General features: G+C 29.7%; 2 protein-coding genes across 3 annotated transcripts in view; one reads left to right on the forward strand and one right to left on the reverse strand.

The window, feature by feature from the left end:
* LOC117168228 (putative RNA-binding protein EEED8.10) lies at nucleotides 1–23,951 on the forward strand. Of its 2 annotated transcripts, none has more exons than XM_033353752.1 (7): nucleotides 1–249; nucleotides 13,136–13,227; nucleotides 13,307–13,437; nucleotides 13,530–13,777; nucleotides 13,878–14,428; nucleotides 16,540–16,810; nucleotides 23,121–23,951. In XM_033353752.1, exons 1-7 carry the CDS (start codon nucleotides 210–212, stop codon nucleotides 23,534–23,536), a joined length of 1,749 nt encoding a protein of 582 aa, XP_033209643.1. In that variant the 5' UTR covers nucleotides 1–209; the 3' UTR covers nucleotides 23,537–23,951. The 2 variants fall into 2 exon arrangements, with proteins under 2 accessions (XP_033209643.1, XP_033209720.1); XM_033353829.1 differs by having other exon boundaries at nucleotides 3–249; nucleotides 23,124–23,951.
* The window catches only part of LOC117168333 (protein phosphatase 1L), a 50,792-nt gene continuing 49,646 nt past the window's right edge, over nucleotides 23,764–24,909 (reverse strand). Inside the window, exon 9 of the mRNA XM_033353949.1 lies at nucleotides 23,764–24,800. Coding sequence (XP_033209840.1) covers nucleotides 24,716–24,800 — 85 coding nt within the window. The 3' untranslated portion in view covers nucleotides 23,764–24,715. The remainder of the gene's footprint in view (nucleotides 24,801–24,909) is intronic.

A 24,909-nucleotide genomic window follows, 5' to 3' on the forward strand; every position in this document is an offset into this window, starting at 1 on the left:
GTAAACCCATTGTGGACTGTATTGACTGTAGTGTCAACTGTGTCGTGTGAGTGGTCGTGTGCAGAGCAAAGTATTTCTATCGAACACTCCCACTTTTATTAAAGTACGGATGCAATAGACAACATTTTGTGTATCATCACCAAAATTGCCTCTGGGTTAGTGTGTGCAAAACAGTGATCCAATATTCTTTATTAGAAAATAAAGAAGAGATGATACAAAATGAAGAAGGTGATGAGGAAATAAACGAAGGTAGGAAACTTAACACAAATCACTCCGCGTTACTTTTTAGGCTAAAAGCGAATCAGAAAGCGAAATGCAAGGATGTGCTATGAGGTGACGTCAGACTTAATCGGTAAAGTCTAAATCTGTAGGTTATTACCACCTTGCACTTTCCGACTTACCACATATAGAAATACGTCAATTCGCGAAATCCACTTTATATAGAGCGTTGTAAAGAATGTTAAAATATACATATTTTTTGCGATATTCAGCTTAAAAATCATAAAAATTGTTACTTTAAATTACTGATGTCATTTCAGTTTCAGAATTATATTGTGGCTTACCCATAAAACGAATTACTAATTACTAAACTAGAAAAAGACGGAGAAAACCAGTACCTATAAATTTAGAATCATAGTATATTATTCAAATATTCTATTCTGAACAAGAAGTTTATGTATTAAAAACCCTTCTTTTATATATGAACTAATTAGCTAACATTACTTGTGAGCGACCTGTACAGTTTATTTTGAGGTTATTGGTATCCCTTTTGCCTATGGGTTAGTGATAGTTATTATTAGAAATAATTTATATTGACAAAAACAAGGTAGTGTTATCTGTTCAAAATTGTATATAATTATTTAGTGGAAGTTTTTGCGAACTGAAAATGGTTGGACACAGGTGTATCGATCGTAACGAATTGTGATTCGGAGTAGTGTCCCTAGTCCCTAATGAATTAAAATGTAATCATTTTACTGTTCCCTCTGAAGCAAATAGATTATTAGAAGAGGTAAATGCAATTCCGGGGAAAGATTCCGTTTTAAAACGGGAATTCTATGTTATTAAATGTACTTTATATATGAGGATATATTTTGGGAACGTGAGAAGTAATGGATCCGTTTGTTCGGTTATGGCAAATTATATTGTTTACGTTTTTAAGATAAAAAAAATATTAATGAAATTTTGCAGTAGGAAATAAATATTCACAGTCAATACTAAGAAGAAGACATTTATTTCATAACAAATGTAAAACAATATTTAAATTAAATCAAGGAAATTAAATTATGTTCTATTCTAACCTCAAAGAAATGTTAAAATATTTATTTAGAATCATTGAAACTGAAACAGACTACATCTGTGAAAAAAATTGATGGGAAAAATTTTATTAAAAAAGAATTATGTGAACAAATTGTATGGAAAAAAACTATATGAAAAATTTTAAAAGCAATTTTTTGCAATTTAAAAAAAATTGTAAATTATTATTGATTATAATTATTTAAACAATTATTATTAATTAGTTTTAATTGTTGCTAACTATAATTTTATTACTAATTACCTCTTAAATATCGAAATAAAGTATTTAACCATTGCTACTACATAGATATTTGTGTAATTACCCTGGCGGACCGAAGAAACGGAATGGAGCCTCTACAAAAAAGTTCCTATAAAGACCCCATTGGGTCCCCATTTGGTTCCTTTTTAAAATTTTGTTTAAAAAACAGCAAAATCAAATTCTAAATTGTTGAAATTCGGATTCCACGTTAAAATTCCCTATAGGAGGTCACGGAATAATCGCAATAGTATTTTTTTGCAACGGTAAAAAGTTTAAAAAAGTATAAGACGTATAATGCCTGTTGACTGCTACACTTCAAACGCATCGCCTGTAAGTAGCAGCCAACAGGCGTTATACGTCTTTTACTTTTTTAAACTTTTTACCGTTGCAAAAAAAAAAGACTATTGCGATTATTCCGTGACCTTCTATAGGGAATTTTAACGTAGAATCCGAATTTCAACAATTTAGAAGTTGATTTTGCTGTTTTTTCGAGTTTTTAAAAAAAAGAACCGAATGGGGAATCAATGAGGTCTTTACGGGTACTTTGTAGAGGCTCCATTCGGTTCCTTCGGTCCGCCAGGGAAGACAAGGCCTTGAAATTTGGCCGCTTTGATTTGCCTCGAAACGCGAGGCCTCGACCTATGCTTCCTTGTGATCCTCGACCTTTTCCTTTCCATTCCTCGTATCGAGCGGCAACACTAAAGTTAAGCCCCAAAAAGCGTTTTCTAAAAATCTCTGCTTACAATTAATATTTATTAATGAAACCAAATAATTTTACAACAAAAAAGTTTGAAACGACTAAAAAAATTGTAAACATATTTAAACAATATTAATGATCAATTATAACCCCTTAAGGGGGTTGAACCACCCCTAACACAAAGTAACAATAAGTGTGCACTTTATCGATAAAACTTCGTAGAAAGTTTGTATATAGGGAATATCGAGGTAACTCATTGCAAATGTGCTATTGTATTTAAAAAATTAAAAATGGCAGATTCAATATGGCTGACAAAAATTTTGAAAACAAACAAAAATTTTCTGAAATTTTGTGTGCAGAGGATTTTGAGCTCGCTGATTACAAAAGTTGCTAGAGAAAAAATAATCCATATGTAATTTCATATAAATTATTTTTATATAATTATATATGATCATGTATAATTATACATAATTTCATAAAAATATTTCATGAAATATAAATTACCAGAAAATAAATATATAAGTCATTTAAAAATAGTAGCTTTTCAATTCCCAACTTCAAACTCTCTTAAAAACAGATATACTGAAGACCTGTGCTTTTGAACCAAACAACTCCATACCTCTGAATTTCTAAACAGGACAATTCTGTATCGTAAAGCAGTTTTATAATTTTTGTTAAAATTAATATCGAAATTTTATTGATATTCCTTTATTGTAAATGCAAGTAATACCGTATTATTTCCAATAATATTTGAATACAATATTTGCCATTTCTTCTTGTTAGCTTTTGCCACAGTACATTTTTTTGCAGAGAGCATAAAATATATTATTTTACGAAATTTTTACAGTAATAATAATCGTCATAAAAATGTATGAAACACAATCATTTTTTGCACGAACCAGATCGTAGAATTGCAATATGTGCACCCTTCAAATTCCCAACATGCTCCACAAGATTCTCCAAAACTAAAATCTACAAGATTAGTAAATTTCTCATCTCTTTCATTGATGTAACCACTTTTATATCAGGAATATTTAAACAAATCTATATTTCTCGTTGAGGATATAGTTGATTGTGAACTAATGATTGAAGTTTAATTATATTATTTCTCAAATGAGCTATGTAAACCTGACAGCACCATGTCATCAAATCATGACGTGTCCTATTTCATAAATAAGGGCTCATTTAATGCCCCATTGCCGAATTTTCTGCTCTTCATTTTTTTTTAATATGTATGGTGCTGCCAACTTTACTTAAAGCCAGCAGCGCCACTCCAGGAATCGGTAAAAAATTATTATATCAAATTCCTCCTTTCATAGATATTTATGGCTCCATTAAAAAATATAGAGTTAGCCCCCCACATTTCAATAAATCAACTTTTTCTTTAATATTCCTGTAGTTCCAAAAGAGTTTTAGAGTTCCACAACAAAATTATTTCGATCAACTTGAAAACTCGAAAGTTACACAATTTTGAAAATCCCAAAATTTCAGATAAATTTTTCGAAAGAGTTCCAGGAGTTCTGATCAGAGTTCCGGTAGCCCCCTAAATAGTACTACAAAAAAACTCTGATAAAATTCTTTAATAAACTTAAAACCCAAAAACCCACGACACTTTACGGATACCCAAAAATTTTGAAATTTAAAATTTTGAGAATTTCAGGAGTTCTGATCAGCGTTCTGGTAGCCCCCTAAATAGTTTTACAAAAAATTGTGATAACATTTTTCGATAAACTAAAAATCCAAAAACGTACAACACTTTAAAGATACGTTTTTAGATTTTGTGTTTATTGAAAAACGTCATGAGACTTTTTTGTACAACTATTCAGGGTGCTACCAGAAATCTAATCACAACTCCTGGAATTTCAAAATGTTTGGGTATCTTTAGAGTGTTGTACGTTTTTGTATTTTGAGTGGCCCTTTTTTAATTATAAAGGTAGGACATTGGCTTAAAGGGATTCCTGGAGCCGTAAATGAGGTGGATATATCTATGAAAGGGAAAATTTGATATAATCATTTTTTGACCGATTCTTCGAGTGGTGCTGCTGGCTTGAAGTAAAGCTAGCAGCACTGTTGCATATTTCATAAACAGGACTAAGTAGTAAAATCAATAATTGGATAGAAAGTGAGCCGCAAATAGGTTCTTAGTAACGTCAGGAAGAGAAATTTAAAATCAACATTTTGTCCCTTTGCCCTTCGCGGCCCTTTTTTTAATTGTAAACATAGGATATTGGTTTAAAGGGATTCCTGGATCCGTAAATGAGCCGGAAATTTATATGAAAGGAGGAATTAGATATAATCGTTTTTTGACCGATTCCTCGAGTGGTGCTGCTGGCTTGATGTAAAGCTGGCAGCTTCGTTGTATATTTCATAAAAAGGGCTAAGTAGTAAAATCCATAGTTGGATAGAAAGTGAGCCCTGAATAGCTTCTAATTAATGTTAGGAAGAGAAAATGAAAATTTACTTTTCGCCCTTTGTCCTTCGTGGCCCTTTCTCAATTATAAAGGTAGGGCATTAGTTTAAAGGGATTTCTAGAGCCGTAAATGAGGCGGATATTTTTATGAAAGGGAGAATTTGGTATAATCATTTTTTGACCGATTCTTCGAGTGGTGCTGCTGGCTTCAAGTAAAGCTGCCAGCACCATGCACATTTAAAAAAAATCAAGAGCCGAAAATTCGCCAATGGGGCATTAAATGAGCCCTTATTTATGAAATAGGACACATGATGGTTTGATGACATGGTGCTGTCAGGTTTAAATAACTTCTCAAATGTAAATTCATTTCATGATCCATTAACATTGCATTGTCAGAAAATTTTCGGACAAAGTCTTTCCAAATACGAAATCCATAAACATCAAGTGCTTGAATTTTCCCCGTGGTTCCGGTTGGAATTTTGTTCACGTTAACAATTTTATTTTCTGACATTGTTTCCTCTACAACTCTGTCGTAATGACCACTCCAAGAATCAAGTAATAGTATGGAGTGATGGCCTACATGTGGATAAAATATTTTTTCTAACCAAATTTTGAAGTGATCTGCAATGAAAAGATTTAATTAATAAATGATCTACGATAGTACATTATAAAAGTTTTCTTACTTGTTGTTAATTTTTCAAAATTTGATCCTTTTACGTACACGTATTCTGGTTTAAATAAGTTTTGTTCTACAACAGGGCCAAACTTTCCACTTCGTTCATTTAAAACAAGAAATAGTGGTGACAATAGTTGCCCAGTAGCTGATATTAGTGGCTGTATTGTGTGATTGTGAGTTATTGCTGAAACGGACTGTACCAGCCATTGCACTTGTTTTTCCCCTTTAATTGTTGATGTTCTTCCCGAATGTATTTCTAGCTAGAATCCGCTCTGATCCGCTTTACACAAATTTTGGATTCCAATACTTTGTATACATAATTGAACATCAGCCCCACTTTAAAATTATCCAGGGTATACTGACAAATTTGTGCTATTTTTCTCTATAAGTGCCACCTTTATTAATTTTATGAGCTCAGCGACTTTTCCATTCTTTTGCCCCTTCATCAAAATTATACGGCTCTTACTTTGTAATCAAAATCTACTTCTTCATTATCTTCTGTACACTGATTTGTTGATGCTACGTCCTGATCAGGAAAATGATGTTGCACTTCATCATCAATTATTTTTGCATCATGATCTTTATACTCTTCTTGAAAATACAAAAAGTCATCAACAATCATTTCTACATCGTTGACATCATTTAATGAATCTATTAAAATCATTAAAATTATGAAATTGTCTATTAAGAGTGCATTATAAAAATGGTAAGTATGTAAACTACAGTCGACGCTACTTACCTTGCCGCTTCCCCTAAATCTTGGTCGAGGTCTTCCCCCACTACGACCGCGACGGCTCGGCATCCGAGAATTGTTCCGCTCGCTATTTACGTTGCCGTCAAAGGCTTAGGTCTTTTAAGGCTATTTTAAAGTGCAAAAATTCATTACATGCTTTGTTAATGAGGCTTATAAAAGAATTTCGAAATCATATACTATTTATGTCTTATGATAATATCCTTGTCACATGAGGTAACCTCAAGTATGGAAAATTTGATCAAAAGTTTATCAATAATTCGTAAATAATAACCTACTTTTTCAATTTATTCTGCGAGAGAACGATGTGCTCACCATTTTTTGGAACAAAATGTGACATAAATACTTCCACAATATGTATTCTGAAAATCGAACTTTCACTGGTTGTAAACACTGATCCGCGCGCGGCAACGTACGTAGCGATTGAAACAATTCTCATGAAGCACCACGCATCAAGATTAGACTCGAGATTTTTGAAATCGTACGTTGGAATGAAGAATACTGTTTTTTCTTATACTTCCGAACATTGTTTATCCTTAAAAAAATATGTATAATTAAAAATATAATCGATCTAGTTGCCTAAGATAGCGTCAATTTGACGAACTTTCTCAATCGCACACTTTTCCATGTATAGGAAGAGGACAACTGCGCACATGCGCACGAGAATTTAATATCTTCCTGGAATGTGCCTACCACTTGCGGTAATGTTTCTATTGCCAATCTCGAAAGGCTTCCCACTGGCATTTGGGTCTCCTTATTATTCCTTCGTGGTGTACACGTGAACTTTGAAGCAAGCGTTATGTCCTTTAAATTGATACAATCATGATCTAAATTCTGAAGTGCGATGCTATCGTTGCAACTGTAGAAAAGCTTAACTGTCTAGTACACTGCCATAATCTATTAGCAGAAATTTCAGAATCAAAGACGGAAAATATTGATTCCAATGTTAACACATTTATTTTTCAGAAGTTAAATCTAAAGAATTTACACCTTCTTTAACCTCTGATACATACTCTCCCGTTTTCTCATATTTTTATTGACATTAATTCTTAACTATATACTCCATACATTATTCTAAACTAAACTAATTGTTGACTTATCCCTAAAGCTACGACGCTGTGCTGAGGACGATATCATAAATACTGATGCAACATTGACTTTTTTATTAAACTATCATCATTCGATAATATGTCAAAATAATTTGGCACGCAATAGATTTAATGCTTTCACGATGATTCATTTTGATAAAAAGAGATATTTCGGGTTCCAATCGTGTATAAAATTACGTTCTTTAAATGATTGGAACCCGAAATATCTCATTTTATTAATTAGAAGCGTACCCCGGTTTCTTTGTAAGTGGGCCCTTGTTCAAAAATTATGAGCGTAAGAAAATCACGGTCGCCGAATCTGCCAAATGTCTACCGAGTCTCTTTTGCTCTTTTCAGCCTGCGTCACTGGTCCAGTGTTAAAGAGACTATCTAACGACCAGGCTATCGCTAGGTCAATTTTTTTCATTTGATAACTTTAAAAAAAAATTCTATTTTTCCCATTGTAAATATGTCAAATAATAATTTTTAATGCCCCGCGGCGTTCAATTTTTTCCCTACAAAATAGTAAAATTATTGGGAAATAACTCTAATGTACATTTAAAAAAAATTAAATTATAGTAAAAATTTGTAGATATAAACAATCCTTTCTGGGAATGAGAGCTAAATGGTAAATTAATCAATTTCAGTTAATTTTTCTATAACAATAATCTACATTAAAAATTGTGACTAAATTAATAATTGAAAATAGTAATTACTGATTAAAAATAGACAACGTTAGATAACGTAAAAACAAACATTTTAAACATTTATATTTTGCATCGTTTCAAGATAAATAGCATAATATACTTCATTTATTTTCATCGTTTTTATTTTAAATTTTAACTTAAATATTTACTCTTATTAGTTATTCGATAATTACATGTATAAAATGAATAATATTCTTTTTCAAATTAATTCTTATAGAATTATTCGAATTTTTCATTTTTGCCTATTAATTTATGTTAATATTTAGTTCAATAACAATAAATAATACTACCATAATTATTATATTTTATTTATGAAAAACGGTGCTTTTTTATCACTCCATTTGTTTATAAAAACTAGAACTTTAAAGATACATTGTTTCAAAATTCAATTAGTTAGCAATGCTTATGAAAGTTTTGGCACATTTTCTTTAGATTTTCAGTGTCTGAATATATTTTTAATATATTTATTTATACTGTCAAAATGGACGACTGAAAAATCCCGAAAAACGAAATTTCCGACACTATAAAATTCCCGAATAATAAAATCCCCGTTAGAAATTTCCGAATTATGAAATTCCTGAATTATAGAAATTAGAAAATTGTTGTTTTTTAAAAACAAATATTATTTGATTATTAAAAACACAGTGATAAAATATCTGTATCAAAGAAATTGTGTACCAATGTTTAAACCATATGAAAATTATTTTTTGAATTTTAAACGACAATAATTGTATAAAAATTGTATAAAGAAATTAGTTTAAAGATTGTGCACATTTTTGAACAAAATTTCTCGTTCAGAAATACATTATTTTTAATTATTGTTATTCAAAATTTTTAACAATTGTTTTATACAGTTTCGAACATTAAAAAAATTTCTCTGATAAAATTATGTGTTTATTCTATTAAAAAAATAAATAATATTCAACAAAACAATATTAAAATCCGGTAATTTTCTGTCGGGAATTTTGTTCTTCGGGAATTTTATTATTTGGAAATTTTTCAATTCGGGATTTTTATATTTCGGGAATTTTATCATTTTTGCAATTTTATTTTTCAGGACTTTTTGGTCGTCCGCTGACAATTTGCCATGTTCAAACTTTGAAACAAATTTCAATACACCAATCACATCGGCTAGAAATATGTTTCAGTATTTTTTGTATATATTTCCAGCTCAATTTGATGGCTTTCAAAATTTGTTGGAAGATTCGGAAATATATTTATTTAATCCATTTGTATACGCTTATGAATCATAAAAAATATTTTATAGATTAGAGAGGTTTTATACTTTTGGTTGAATTTTACTATGCTTTACAGAAAGTTACGCAATTTTTTTGAACATTTGTATTTATGTTTCATACAACAAGATTTTTCTTCACATTGAAATCTTTTATCTTAGAAAAAAATACATATCTTGATCTGATAATAGAATATACAAATGACTCAAAATTGATTTTTCTTCGTTTCTATCACAGATGCTGTAGATCTGATAGTGTATGCTTTTGACCATATTCGAAAGCTCCATTCATTGTAACTACAGTATATACTATCAAATCGAAAGTATCTTTGTTCCGCGTAAATAATTTTCTCTAGAAATTGAAAAGATACTTTGTTAATTCAAAAGTATGTTTAACATTTTTAATACAACAAGTTCTGGGAACAAATGTGCATTTATTTTTCTTAACTTTATATGCTTGAGCTTCATATAGTCGTCAATATTCAAATCTATAGTACTGTATGTTTGATTAAAAACCTCGAATTATTTCACTCAAAGCAAAATTTATTGGACTATTGACATAAACTATTGTTTTAATAATGCGGAATTCAAAAGCACCGGCACTTTTGATTCAAGAGTACTTTTTTCTCAGTGTACCGCATCCACAACACTTAGTTCAATCAAAATAACACAGGCAACAAAGAGAAACACGCGATAAATTTAATCTACTTGTAAAAGAAAACTGCTGGTTGTGAGTCGCACATATTGTCAAAAATAAAAGTGAAAAGCCTTTGTCTGTAGAATTATCATTGAATTCATAACATTCGTTACGCTAATGAACGCGTACAACATTAAATTTCAGTGATAACCTGTTTTCTAATTTCAAAAAAGATCAACTTATAATTTTTAAATATATTTTTACCAATAACAACAGCAATAACAACAGCAATAATAATAATAGAAAATAAAAGTAATAATAATAATAATAATAAGAATATCTTAATAGAAAATAATAATAACAATAATCACAAGAGCAATAATAACTGCAATATTGATAATAACAATGATAATGCATAATATAACATAAGAATCATATTGATTATTAATTTTTTAAATAATTTTTATAGTATTTGAGAAACTGTAAAATGATAACGTTTATTAAATGGTATGATAATAACTGAAAGATTATTACACTTAACTAATATTAACAAAAGTAAATTTCAAGTCAAATTTGTAATAAAAGAATTTTAATAACATTCTAATATCAATCTCTATGAAAATAATAATTATATAAAGACATAATTTATATAGAATTATATATAGATTATTCTTTCTCTGGCAACTTTTGTAATCAACGAGCTCAAAAGCCTCTGCATACAAAATTTCATAAAAATTTTGTTTGTTTTCAACATTTTTGTCCGCCATATTGAATCTGCCATTTTTAATTTTTTAAATACGATAGCAGATTTGCAATGAGTTACCTCGATATTCCCTATATACCAAATCTCTACGAAGTTATATGGATTGAAGTACATACCTATGGTTATTTTGTGTTAGGGGTGGGTCAACCCCCTTAGGGGTAATATTTCAAAATATGTTTTTACTTTTTTCGGATGTGAAAACACAAATATTTTCGCGCAGCTCCAACGATTTGATTATTTTCACTCCGCCAACTGCAGCCAAAATGGACTTAACAGAAATAGGACTGCCATGCGCTTTGGGTTGAACTCTTTCTGCAGTTTGAGAGCTAATAACTTTGTGAGACATTATAATTCGTGGATTTACTTACATAATATAATCAATTCCGTAAAAAAGAACATGAAAATTGTATGTTATCATTTTTTGAATATATTTTATTCAAATTGCTTTCACCTTCAAAAACGCAGGGTGCACACAATAGCTTGGAATTCGGATAGGTCTCAGTTAAGTGGCAATTTGAAAACATCAAACACTAAAATAACCTTCAAAGTAAGGTTTTTTATATTTCTGAAGTCACTCATCTCTTAGCAATAACTTATATTAAGTATTCAAGTATTTAATATAATACATTAGTAAAGAAAATCATTATGGTTACTTTCTATAAAAAGTTACTTCATAAATATTTTAATTTAAAACTTCATTGGACATAATACGGATAGATTCTAGCTAAGAAAATTGAATTTTATTAAGTTCATATTTTGTCATGTCCAACATAACTTTAGTCTCTGTTAAATTATATCGTCGTATTAATTGCATCAAAATGTACTTCAAGGCGTTCTTTGGGTTCTGTGTTACATTTGATCACGACCAAATGCGACGAAATGATTTATTTTCAGAGTTGTGGAGTAATGCGTCATTCCAGATTTTTAACACATGTTGCTCAAATGATGTAGTATACAGTTACAAGCTATGAAAAACATAAAAGTGTAGAAACCCCAGGAATGGGTACGTATATTACATGGTTTTTTACATAAAATATTACCGCAGAAAGAAGATGCATATTCAGAGGTATAATACGTCCGGAGTTTTCTACAAATGTACGTTACGTTTTATCACGTAGCCAAAGATCGGGCATTTTATATTTAGTATTCTGAAAATATCCAACTGTGCACAGAAACAGTCGACATTAAACAAATGATTAATTACTTGTTATTATTTATCATTTTTTAAAATACGTATATTTTGTAAACTCACAAATTACGGAAAAAAGTGACAGCAAAAATAAGCCTGAATTCTCCCATTTCTGCGCCCTCGAATTCGGGCTTCCAATCTATATTAAAAGCTAGTTTATCATGAGGCATTGATCCTCTGAAAATTTTAGGTTGGTCTGGCTTTATGTTTTCGAGATTTAAGGCACCAAATTTTTCACTTTGTCCTGTATGTAGGTAGATTGTTAGAATGTTTGCAGGTCAATTATTTCAAATCTATGACTAATAGTGAAAAGTGTTTAAGATAAAGGTTAAAGGCCCAAGTTAAATGCCTCCTTTCTAAAGTTGTTAATCAAATTTAAAAAAACATTTTGTGTAGAATGAAACCTTCTTCTTGTATGCGCAAGCACTGACAAAGTTCCCATTAGCTGACAGGTAAAGCAAAGAGAAAACTTTATTCCTCGTATCTTAAAGAAAATGCAGAACAATCTGAAACTTTCAGACGATTAATGTCTCATAATTTTTCTTACAAAATTATTAATTATTTTTCACCCGATTCTTTAATTAATACTATTTGTCTTAAAAATACTTACCTCTTAACCAAAAAAGATAAATTTTCTACCAAAAAAGTTAACTTTTTAACAAAATAGTTACGTTTAAACTTTTAAACCCAAAGAATTGAAAATTCAATAGTAAGTTGCAAACAGTTATGCATTTGGAAATTTACCGGATCTTCGATGGAGAACACAGATTCGGAAGCGCATTAAAGATTAAAGAGGCGGAAAATGTCTTCTGTTTCTTCTGCATCTGGAGACAAAAAAGTTTGATGCTGTGGCGAATCTACAAAATTCAACTCTGCATCTGAAAAACCCACACGGATTCCACACAATTATATGTTTATTAAAAAAAATTATATAAATGTAAACTCGACATGGTTTAATCGAATACCACAAAACTATATACAATATAATTATTTAAATTTGATAAGCCCCTTTAGTACTTGATTCTGCACAGGAAAACTCTACATCCAATAACTTAAAACAGTTGAAAAAGTATTGTTTTTCGATTTTCTTACATTATCGGGTGTAGAGTTTTGTGGTGCATGGTTTTCAAAATCTGAATGATTATTTTGTGTGCAGTTTTATGATATAAAGATGTATCTTCTGCGGAAAGAGTGAAGCGAGCATCCCGACAACCTCGAAGACACCTTCCGGGCCTCAAAAAATTACCCTCCACTTACATTAAAATGTTACGATTCAACTCAAGACACGAGAAAAGTCAGCCGCATAGCAAATATATTGAAAACCTCCATTTTTCTTGAAACGTTAACGTAAAATTTCCTTCGGAAACCCCAAAATTAAAAAATATAGTATTATTTTTGAACGAAATATGAAATAGTAGTTTCATTTTTCAGATTCGTATAGGAATTCACAACGAACGAACTTGTTACTCACGGAAAATAATGTGCCGATACGAAAACTCATCATCAGTAATCTTGCAGCAATGGTTCGTATTCTAAACTTGAAACACAAAAATTTGCTGCATTTTTACTGCCTAAAAATAATTTTTTTATTGTTGTCTGCAGACGACACTGGATAATGTAAAATCATTATTTTCCAAGTATGGACCAATAGATAGTTTCTATTCGAGACGAGACGTGGAGCATAAATGCAAGCGAGTATTTGTCACCTTTAATAGCGCTCAGGATGCTTTAAAGTAAATAAAAATTGGCAAATTTCATACTGTACATTAAGATATTCATATCCAACTTTATGCACAGTGGTTTCTCATAAGTGAATTTTTTACAGAGCCAGGAAGGATGGATGGAAGCAAGCAATTCGGTTAAACAATCGTATTTTATTAATCGAACCAGCTTATTCTTTCCTACAACCTGATAGTTATGACGAAGAACCTGTCCCTTTCAAAATGAAAAGAGAAGAGAGTCCAGAAGCTAGCGAAAGACTCAACTTTGGATCGATAAACAAACTGAACGAAGACTGTCTTGTTTGCATTTTCAAGCACTTACCTGTAGTTGACAAAATTAGAATAGAGAGAGGTAGGACTAAAAGTGATAGTCGAATTATAACCTTTGGTTGGAAGTGTTCGGCCATTTAAAAATCTTTCGATCAATTACTTGAACTGATTTTAATTTACAGTATCAAAACTTTGGCAATCAGCCAGTCAGAAATCCTGGAGTCAAGTTAAATTTTTACGTAATGCTCGTCCTTTTGATGAGGTACAAAGAGACGAAGATGACAAAGCATCAGTCAGAAACGAACCATCAAATACTCACGAAGCTATAACCGACATTTCCATCGTCACAAAATTACTACTACGTTGTGGTCGATTTTTGAAACGCATCGAGATTTCGTCAGACAACGTGGACATAAACGAGCAGACGATTTTTATGCTACCAGCATATTGTCCAAATTTGGACCAAGTCAAAATAAATAGCATTTCTAGTTCGAGTTGTTTACGAAGTCTGGCTTATGGATGCCATGAAATTTCATTCTTGCATGTAACTTTTGGTGGTTGCAAAGGCTATCACGAAGAAGATTTTTCAAAGTTATTCCAAACCAAGAAGAATCTTAAAGAAATTAGCATTCACTCTTATCCCATGACTGGGGAATGTCTTTTACATTTACCCGACACTATCGAGAGGATATGTCTTCTTTATTGTATTTCAAGCTGCTTCTATTTTTCTGATGTAAGCATAATTTATGTTTTAAATGCAATAGAACTTTTTCTCTCTCAAAATCGTCATTAATCTGAACTGTGAGATTTAAATTTGGCAAAATCTACAGTAAAATTCTGATCATTCTACTGCATTTTTCACAATCTCAAAAGTCAATAATTAGATTTTATAAGAATCAAATCAATCCTTTCTTCGACCTTCAATGTAAATATGAGTAAGAATTTTTTGTAGGTCTTATGGCCTTCATTAACTTAAAAGAATAAAAAGGAAATTACTGGAAAGTTCGTTTATTAATATTCTGACGTTTCGGCTATCACTGCGTGCCTTTTTCAGATAATCTAAATAAATAATATATAAATAACGACCGTTTCTTACATGTAATTACAAACAAATTTGTTTAACCCTTAAAGTGCATTGTGGGTATCAGACACCCCAAGCAATTTTCAAACTCTTGTAAACCATACTCAGTCAGTCTACTAGCGGCAGTTGCTGAAAGTATAGGTAAAACAATCGTGGCGTAAATAACACCCAGTATGCACTTAAAAAGTGAAAAAGTAATTTTGGAGCATATTTTTTTTGAAGATTTATTGATATTTGTTATATATATCTTTTTCAATTTCTTTTATTTTTATAGTATTACATGCCAAAAATTCTCCATTTGTATAATAATTAATCGATTTAAAAGCAAAAAAATCTGATTCATCATTTTATCATAAAATTGACTTTTCAACTTTGCAACTAAATATCTTTTTTGTAAGCATCCATGTTGCAATATTTTTTATGAACGTACACTGTTTCAAAAGTATAGTGATAAATTTTCAGGTCAAAACAATTAAAATTGCGTGAGTTATGAATTTTTAAGTAAAAAAAAAAAACATTTTTTCACTTTCTTCAATATTTTTTGTAATAATCTTAAAATAAATGGCTATAAAATCAACTCCACGTTATAAAAGATACCTTAAACTATATCGGATAATTTTATTGTGACAAAATATTCAATAGGGGTTAAACAGTACATAATTAAATACGCTTGGGTGTTTAACACCCACGATGCACTTTACCGTGATTTTTACCACGTATGCACTAAAAAAAGTGAAACAAATATAAATACCTGTCCTTATTTTCCTGTAGAAAACAAGAATATTCAATTTTGGAGTCAAACATCATGTCAATAGTTAAGAGTCAATTTTTAAAAATAATACTGATGTGTGTCACAAAATTAAATTAAAATATACAAAAAGCGTATCATATAAAAGCCTCATAAAAATCGAAGAGCCTTTTTTTGAGAAACGACATCTTAATTAAAAGGGTTAAAAATTGACTAATTCAGACTGAAACAATATTTTCAATTTAATAAAAGTCTTTAATTACGAAGCTGGAAATTCTTTATTTTCAACCGATTTAGAATCGTTTTATAAAATCAATTATTTTACAGCATTCAATACTTAAAGTACCAATCCATTTTAAAAATGATATATTTATATTTACAGTTGATAAAATAAAACTGTTTTTTTTTTATCAAAAATTTGCAACTTTAAACGTTTTTAATTTTGCATTGTTTAAGTATTGAAGAGTGCACGTTAAAATTCTTTAAATTAAAAATATAAGCTTAAAAATAAAAATTTAAAATAGAGAATTTTTCTGGTAAAAGATTTTCGAATTACGCATTATAAACTGAATTATATAATAATTTTAAAAAGTATCAATTCAACTAATTAAGTAAAAAACTGTTGAACAGATTTTTCTTCTGAAAATTTGTAAAATTCCCGGTCAAGAAATAAATTCACTGTCATTTTACGGTTTTTCCCGGTCACTTCCCGGTTTCCCGGTCCAGCGACCACCCTGATTATGTGTCTTTTGTATGTATTTTTTTCTCTGGCAAGAATTTTAATATTGTTAAAATCAAAACAAAATAATGGTTTAAGTTCCAAAAATAATGTAGAAGAATAGCAGTGATAGACGAAACGTCAGAATATTAATAAACAAACTCTCAGTAATTTCGTTTTTATTCTTTTAATTTAATGAAGACCGTAAGACATACAAAAAAATTCTTACTCATATCTCACAAGTCTTCAACAAAAAATATTTCTGCGGATTATAAAATGAGTTTGTATTTTTAACAGGCTGTCCAGAAGTTCAAAAGTCTACGGGAACTTTCAATATACAAAGGCGAGATTACTGGATTATTGCCGATACTTGCGGATTCTTGCGGGCGAAGTTTAGAATTTTTGCAACTAATCGCTTGCAATTTAGAATCTGAGGAAGATATGACACGAATAGGAGAATTTGAAAATCTGCGACATTTATTTTTATTCTCACATTGGGTCACGGACCCGTTGTTGGATGATTTGGGACGACAATGCAAAAAACTTTCATCTGTGTGCCTGTATGTTTGTAAGTACAAATTCATTATTATTTATTAAACTAAATTTCAATCTTGAAAATTGCGTTCAGGACCTTGCGAAGCTTAGAAAAGTACTGAGATCACTGTGAAAAATTGCTGCATATAGAAATTTCAAATGAAAAAAAATTATTTTGTGAGAAGGGGAAGAAATTGAGAAAGTGAAGAAGGCTGAAATAATTGAAGTCCGTGAAAACTTGAAAATCTATCCAAAATCTTTGCGACATGTATTTCAAATATTTTATAAGTATTTGATCATATTTTTAAAATGATTGAAATCTTTGAAATGTTTGGAAAATCATTGAAATATTTAAAATATTTTTTAAATGTTTGATAATATTTGTGCAATTGTTTAAATATTTGGGAACTCTTTGGAAATGTTCGAAATATTTTTGAAAAATTTGTGAAATTATTGAAATTTTTGGAAAATCATTTAAGCCTTTGTGAAATTTTGAAATCTATCCTAAATGTTTTGTGAAATCTTTGCGAAATATTCGAAATCTTTGAAATGTTTGGGAAATCATTAAAACACTTTGCAAATGTTTTTGAACTTATTGGTATATTTTTGTAATACGAAATCTTTGCGAAGTATTTGAAACCTTTTATATTTGGGGGAAATCTTTCTGAAATCCTTGGAAACCTTTGCGAAGAAATTTTGGAAATATTTACACTGTTAAAAATAATATTAAATTTGATATACCCATGTGTGTTAAAATTAATGCATGAAGTATATGAAATCGCCATTAGGAGCGCATATATTAAATTTCATATACATTCATGTTAATCGCTTACAAGAAAAATCATATAATTTCATTTTTCACAAATTTAAAATAAGTTTAGCTGTAATTTTCGATTCTAAATAATAAAACATAATACATTCTTCCTGTTAACCATAAATAAAATTGGATTATAAGTCGAAAAGTTCAATGAAGCAAATAAATAACAGACTTAACCTACAATTAATTGTATTCCCCTTAAATTTTGACCATTCAAAGCAAAATTAAGAAAAATTTTACCTGTACATTGCACTTTCATTATAAATAAGAACTGAGTCTACGAATTCTAGATTATTAATTTCATTGAGAATATTTGACAAGATTTAAAGAAATAAAAGCAGGTTGAGTTTTCACGCACAATTCTATACTGACCTGTATATTAAATTTAATACACATGTATATTAAATTCACTACACCAATGTATGTTAAATTTCAGTAGCGGTAGTGCATATTTGCTTCACACACATGTATATTAAACCTCATACAGATTTTTCTAACAGTGTAGTTATATTTTTGAAAGTATAGATATCAGTGATTTATTTGTAAAATATTTGAAATCTATCAAAAATATTTGCGAAATGTGTGATTTCTTTCGAAAATTATTTAAATCTTTCTGAAATATTTGGTAATATATGTGAAATTATTGAAATCTTTGGAAAATCATTGCTATCTTTGTTATATCTTTTAAATCTATCCAAAATCTTTGCGAAATATTTGGAATCTCTACAATTTTTGACATTTTGGAAAATCATTGAAATATTTCTTAAATGTTTGGTACAATATATGTGAAATTATTGAAATCGTTGTGAAATCTTTGAAATCAATCCGAAATCTTTGAAATCTTTTAAAAAAATTTTTTTAATGTTTGATAATATTTGGAAAATTCTTTAAATCTTTGAGAAATCCTCGTAAAATTTTTCTGAAATCTTTGGAAATCTTCGAAATATTTTGGAAACATTTGTGAAATTCTTGGGAAATCATTTATGCCTTTGTAAAAATTTTAAATATATCATAAATATTTGTGAAATCATTGTGAAATGTTTAGGAAATCATTAAAACCCTTCGAAATTTTTTTTTTTTTCAAGTTGTTGGCATATTTTTGTAATTGGTGAAATCAATGAAGTTTTTATGAAATCTTTTAAAACTATCCGAAATCTTTGCGCAATATTTGAAACCTTTTATTACTTAGGGAAAACATTGGAATCTGTCTGAAATCTTTGAAAACCTTTGCGAAAAAATTTTTGAAATATTTATTAATATTTTTGAAATTATGGAAATATTTGGGAAATCATTTATGTCTTTGTAAAATATTTGAAATCTATCAAACATATTTGATATCTTTGGAAAATTATTGAAATCTTTCTGAAATATTTGGTAATATGTGTGAAATTATTGAAATCTTTGAAAAATCATTTATATCTTTGTAAAATCTTTTAAATCTATCCAAAGTCTTTGTGAAATATATGAAATCTCTCTGCAATTTTTGACATTTTTGGGAAATCATTGAAATATTTCTTAAATGTTTGATAAATATGCATATGTGAAATTATTGAAATCGTTGTGAAATCATTGAAATCTATCGGAATTTTTATGAAATAATGGAAGTCCTTTTGAAGTCTATCCGAAATCTTTTTAGAATTTTAAAAATATTTTTTAATAGTTTGATAATATTTGTGAAATTGTTTTAGTCTTTGCGAAATCTTTGTAAAATCTTTCTGAAATCTTCGAAATATTTTGGAAACATTTGTGAAATTCTTGATTTTTTTCGGGAAATCATTTATGCATTTGTAAAATTATTAAATATATCCGAAATATTTGTGAAATCTTTGCGGAATGCGCGGGAAATGATTAAAACCCTTTGAAAATATTTTTGAAGTTGTTCGCATACTTTTGTAATTGTTGAAATCTGGGAAATGAATGAAGTATTTATGAAATCTTTTAAAACTATCCGAAATCTTTGAAAAATATTTTAAAACTTTTATTACTTTGGAAAAGCATTTTAAATCTGTCTGACATGTTTGAAAGCGTTTGCCAATAAACTTTTGAAATATTTATTCATATTTTTGAAATTATTGAAATCTTTGGAAAATCATTATGTCTTTGTAAAATCATTTTAATTTATCCAAAATCTTTGCGAAATATTTTTAATCTATTGGAAATTTTTATGAAATAATAATTGTAGTCTGTGAAATCTTGGAGAATTTATTTAAATGTTTTTGAAATCTTTGTAAAAATTGCATGAAATCTTTCGAAAGCTTCGAAATATTAAAAATATTTTTTCAAATTTGGTAATATTTGTGAAACTATTGAAATCTTTTAACCATTTACTGGTATAGTGGGGGGTCGGATCCGACCCGAGCTTTTGTTGTAACCCCCCCCCCCCCCCCCCCCCCCCCCCCCCTCCCGCTACTTTAAAGGCGTTTCTAGTAGCCTGGTACCCTACCAGTCAGTACCGTAGAAGGTGTCGAGATTCAAATTTGATAAGGATTTTCTTTTGTTGAAAAAAAGTTCTTTTGTGCAAAATAATATTGTGCTAATTCATTCTTAGTAGAAATAAGTGAATATTTTGCGTTTTCTTTATCTTCAGAATAACTGGTGTTTTCTGCCTACAATTTCTCATTTTTTGAATTTAGCACTTATTAGCATGCTTGCATTGTTTTTGGAGATATTGTTCCATATTGAGTTCCTAGAGCTTTTCAAATAGTTACAATTTTGTGATACTGCAAAAATACTAATGAAGATTATGATTCATTAAAATGCTTATTGTACAATTTTTGTTGCCTAAAACCCCATTAATAGTATTTCGGGTCGGACGCGACCCCACGTACTTTGTATGTCTTTTCAAACCCCCGTACCAGTATAGAGTTAAATCAATCCAAAATCTTTACGAAATATATGAAATCTCTGCGATTTTTGATATTTTTGGGAAATCGTTTAAATATTTCTTAAATATTTGGTATAATATATGTGAAATAATTGAAATCGTTGTGAAATATTTTTAATCGATCGGAAGTTCTTTTGAAACAATGGAAGTCCATAAGAAATCTATCCGAGATATTAAAAATCTTTTTAGAGTATTACAAATATTTTTTAAATGTTTGATAATTGTGAAATTGTTTAAATCTTTGCGAAATCTTTCTGAAATCTTTGAAATATTTTTGAAACATTTGTGAAATTCTTGACATTCTTGGGAAATCATTTATGCCTTTGTAAAATTTTTAAATATATCCGAAATGTTTGTGAAATCTTTACGAAATATGTGGGAAATCATTAAAACCCTTAGAAAATACTTTTAAAGTTGTTGGTATATTTTTTTAATTGTTGACATTTGCGAAATCATTGAAGTTTTTATGAAAACTTTTAAAACTATCCTAAATCTTTGCGAAATATTTGAAACCTATAAATAAATTGGAAAAGCATAAAAATCTGTCCGAAATCTTTGAAAACCTTTGCGAATAAATTTTTGAAATATCTATTAATAATATTTTTGAAATTATTGAAATCTTTGGGAAATCATTGATGTCTATGTAAAATATTTCAATTTTATCCAAAATCTTTGCAAACTAATTGAAATCTTTGCGAAATATTTGAAATATTTGGTAATATATTCGAAATTATTTAAATCTTTGGGATATCATTTATGTCTTTTTAAAATCATTCTAATTTATTCAAAATCCTTGCGAAATATTTGAAATCTATTGGAAATTTTTATGAAATAATAATTGGTGTCTTTGTGAAGTCTTTGCTAAATTATTCAAGTGTTTTTGAAATCTTTGTAAAAGTTTTATGAAATCTTTAGAAATCTGCTAAATATTAAAAATGTTTTTTAAATGTTTGGTACTATTTGTGGAACTATTGAAACCTTTGTGAAATCATTTAAATGTTTAGGAAATCTTTTAAATCTATCTAAAACCCTTGCGACATATATGAAATCTCTCTGCAATTTTTGACATTTTTGGGAAATCATTGAAATATTTCTTAAATGTTTGGTATAATATATGTGAAATGATTGAAATCGTTGTGAAATCTTTGAAATCTATTGGAAATTTTTATGAAATAATTGAAGTCTTTGTGAAATCTATCCAAAGTCTTTAAAATATTTTAAAAATATTAAAAATATTTTTTAAATGTTGGATAATATTTGTGAAATTGTTTAAATCTTTGCGACATCTTTGTTAAAGCTTTCTGAAATCTTCGAAACATTTAGTAAAAATTCGTGAAATTCCTGAAATTTGTGGGAAATAATTTATGCCTTTGTAAAATCATTTCAATTTATCCGAAATCTTTGCGAAATATTTTTAATCTATCGGAAATTTTTATGAAGTAATAATTGGACTAATAAAATTGTCGATTTTACCAGTTTTAGGTTCCCCCGGCTTTTTTTCTAGAATAATAAATATTTTGTCTTAAAAATTTGGGAAATGATAGCGAACATGCTAACGGACGTCCTCACACACTTTTTTTGTAGGTTAATTCATAAAAGTTGTAATTTAGCAAAATGTGATTAATTTGAATAGCGCTTAGGAAATATCGATTTTTTGAGTGTTAGATTCCCCCGGCTTTTTTCCTAGGATAAGAAATATTTTGCCTTGAAAATCTGGGAAATTATAGCGAACAATGCTAACGGACGTCCTCGCACACTTCTGTTCTGTTTTTTTATCAAAAATTTTTTGATATTGCTAACAACGTGCGTGTATATTTCGAGGTTATGTGTGTTACAATTCACCCGAGCGTTGCTTCCAAACTACGCAATATTTTTGACCGAAAACTTTGGACTTACAGATAAATATAGTAACTAATCTCCCGGAACTAACCTTGTTTGCAGGCAATCAAAATTTAGCACAATAAATTTGCACAATAAATTTTTTTGTTATTATATCCCTCAAAAAAGAGTCCGGAGACGTCCGTTATGATATTTTATAGCATCTCCCAATTCAGTTTTTGAAAATTTTCATTTTCGTGGAAAAAAGCCGGGGAAACAGTAAGTATCACATGCCCTTAAGGCCATGTGACGAGTGGGTCACGTGACCAGATTCCTAACCTTACCGCCACTTTTTTTCCCCAACTAATTTTCACATGAAACGCCACATCGAGTTGAAAATTTGGGATAATAAATAAGAAACAATAAGAAAGATGGGTCTGGTCCTAAATTTTAATAATAAGAAAAAAGTAAACAAAATTATTGAAAATAAAAAACTTTTTCTATAATGATACAAATTTAGGACCAGACCCACATTTCTTAGTGCTTCTTGTTTATTATCCCAATTTTTCAACTCGATATGGCGCTTTGTTTAAATATGAGTTGGGAAATAAAAAGTGTCGGTAAGGTAGGAATCTGGTCACGTGACCTACTCATCACATAGCCTTACGGTCTTAAGTTATAAAATGTCCAAATTGAAATCATAGTATTTTAATTTTTTTATTGTTATCATTTTTTTTAATACGTAATGTGATCCCCGCATTTAATAGTGCTACTTTGAAACAATAATTTAAAAATATTAAAGTTAATAAAATATTAAAAATTGAGCAGATGGACGAAGAAGAATGGGAGTCACAGACAGAGGAATAGAAGCCATTGCATCTCTACCAGATCTCCAAGTTCTCGAACTAACCGGAATCTACACAACCGGCGCGTCTTTGAAGAAAATGCAAAAGTTGCGTAAATTCAAATGCAATGACTGTGGTTTGCTAACAGACGAAGCGTTATGTGAACTCATACGAAACGCACCCAACCTCGAATTTCTTGGTGCTCTTAATTTCAACTTTTCCCGCAATCACTGTAAGGTTCTTGAGATCGCTGTGGAAACGACGAAAGCCAGAAAAAATGGTCTGTGCTTAGAAATCAAAACTTGTATGGATGACAACGACTGGATTTATGTTCAGCATATGAGTAAAAACTCCCCAAATTTACGGCTTGTTAATGTAAAGCCGTCCAGTTTTTAAAGGATTTATAAAGCCGTGTTATAGACTGTTATGTGATATTCTAAAAATTTGTTATAATAAATGAAACTCAACCGCACGCTCCCTTGTTTAGGGCTACTTAACTGCGCGAAAAGTCAAGTTAAGTCAGTAACAAGCAGTTTAGATATACTGAAATCTAATTCATATTTAAGCGCCTAGCATAAGAATAGTATAATATATAATATAGGTAATAATAAATATTACACATATTATATAAATCACCTTTTATTCCTTTCAGACGTGACACTTTGAATCTTGTCAACGCTTTTTATGTACAACTTCGTAGCCGTTTAACATTCATGTTGATGCGCAGATCAATTGAGATTTTCAAAAATAGTAATAAAAAGTAGTTTTGTAACAAAAAATTTCGACATAATTTACAATATGTTTCAAAGAATGTACATGTCTTTTTTTCGATAATTTTGAAACCGATTTTACACCTTTTCTCGATGCACAATTTCATTTGACAGTGTATCCTAGGAATCTATTTAGAAATATACACTCCCATTGATATAATCAAGGAAAATTGAAAATAAAACTTCAAATTTTTAAAAATTTGCTAAAATGCGTACTTGTGTAGTAGAAAAATAAAGTTGAGTGTAACAAATCACGACAGAAAAAAACCTCGTTTCTTCGAAATCAATGTTGAGAGCGGAATTTTTTATTTCACGCATAGGCATTAGAAATAAAAATTTGTTTATATACTTCACAAATGTCTCATGAAATAATCGAAGAGAAAGATTATCTTCAAGCTTTCATTGTTTTAAAGAAACGAGTTTAAATACAAACTTATCCGTCGTTTTTTATAACTACTAAGGCAACAATGAACACTAAAAGCAACAATTAACACTTATCCTCGATTAAAGACTGCATTAGAAAGAGGCATTTTTCATAATGCCTAATTGAGAGATTCTTTTTCTCTCGAATATCAAGAGCCTTTGCGGCTCTTTTAGGGAAGATGAAAAAATAAGCTCCTTCATTGAGAAAATATATGTATATACGTTAGTCTCACAAAAGGCGATGATGAAAAAATCGCAAATCATCCCTAGTGTCACGATTGGCACAGTCCAGGTGTGTACGTTGGTGCACGCGACATGAAGAGGTATATTAGATACAAGAGAAGCGAGTGACTAGAACACTTGCGATTATAAGACTTTGGTCTTATTCCGTGCTTCTCCTTTTCTCTGGTGTATTCTTGCGATCCTTAAGATTAATCACGACTACTGTGATGTTATCTAAAGAGCCCCTGAAAAAAATTAAGTTATTAGTATGTATAAATCTGCATTTTAGCTTAAATTAAATGAATTGCATATTCTTGTTCTGTGACATTTTTCCTGTTTTTTTGTAAAATGTCG

This window comes from Belonocnema kinseyi, chromosome 1 (genome assembly GCF_010883055.1).
Source record: "Belonocnema kinseyi isolate 2016_QV_RU_SX_M_011 chromosome 1, B_treatae_v1, whole genome shotgun sequence".
NCBI classification, from domain to species: domain Eukaryota; kingdom Metazoa; phylum Arthropoda; class Insecta; order Hymenoptera; family Cynipidae; genus Belonocnema; species Belonocnema kinseyi.

What these genes read in the sequence shown, in the direction of transcription:
- LOC117168228 (XM_033353752.1), top strand. Translation starts at nt 210, where the DNA reads ATGATACAAAATGAAGAAGGTGATGAGGAAATAAACGAAG. An exon ending in AGCGCTCAGGATGCTTTAAA is followed by an intron (nt 13,438 to 13,529) that starts GTAAATAAAAAT and finishes AATTTTTTACAG; the next exon opens with AGCCAGGAAGGATGGATGGA. An exon ending in CAAAATTAGAATAGAGAGAG is followed by an intron (nt 13,778 to 13,877) that starts GTAGGACTAAAA and finishes TTTAATTTACAG; the next exon opens with TATCAAAACTTTGGCAATCA.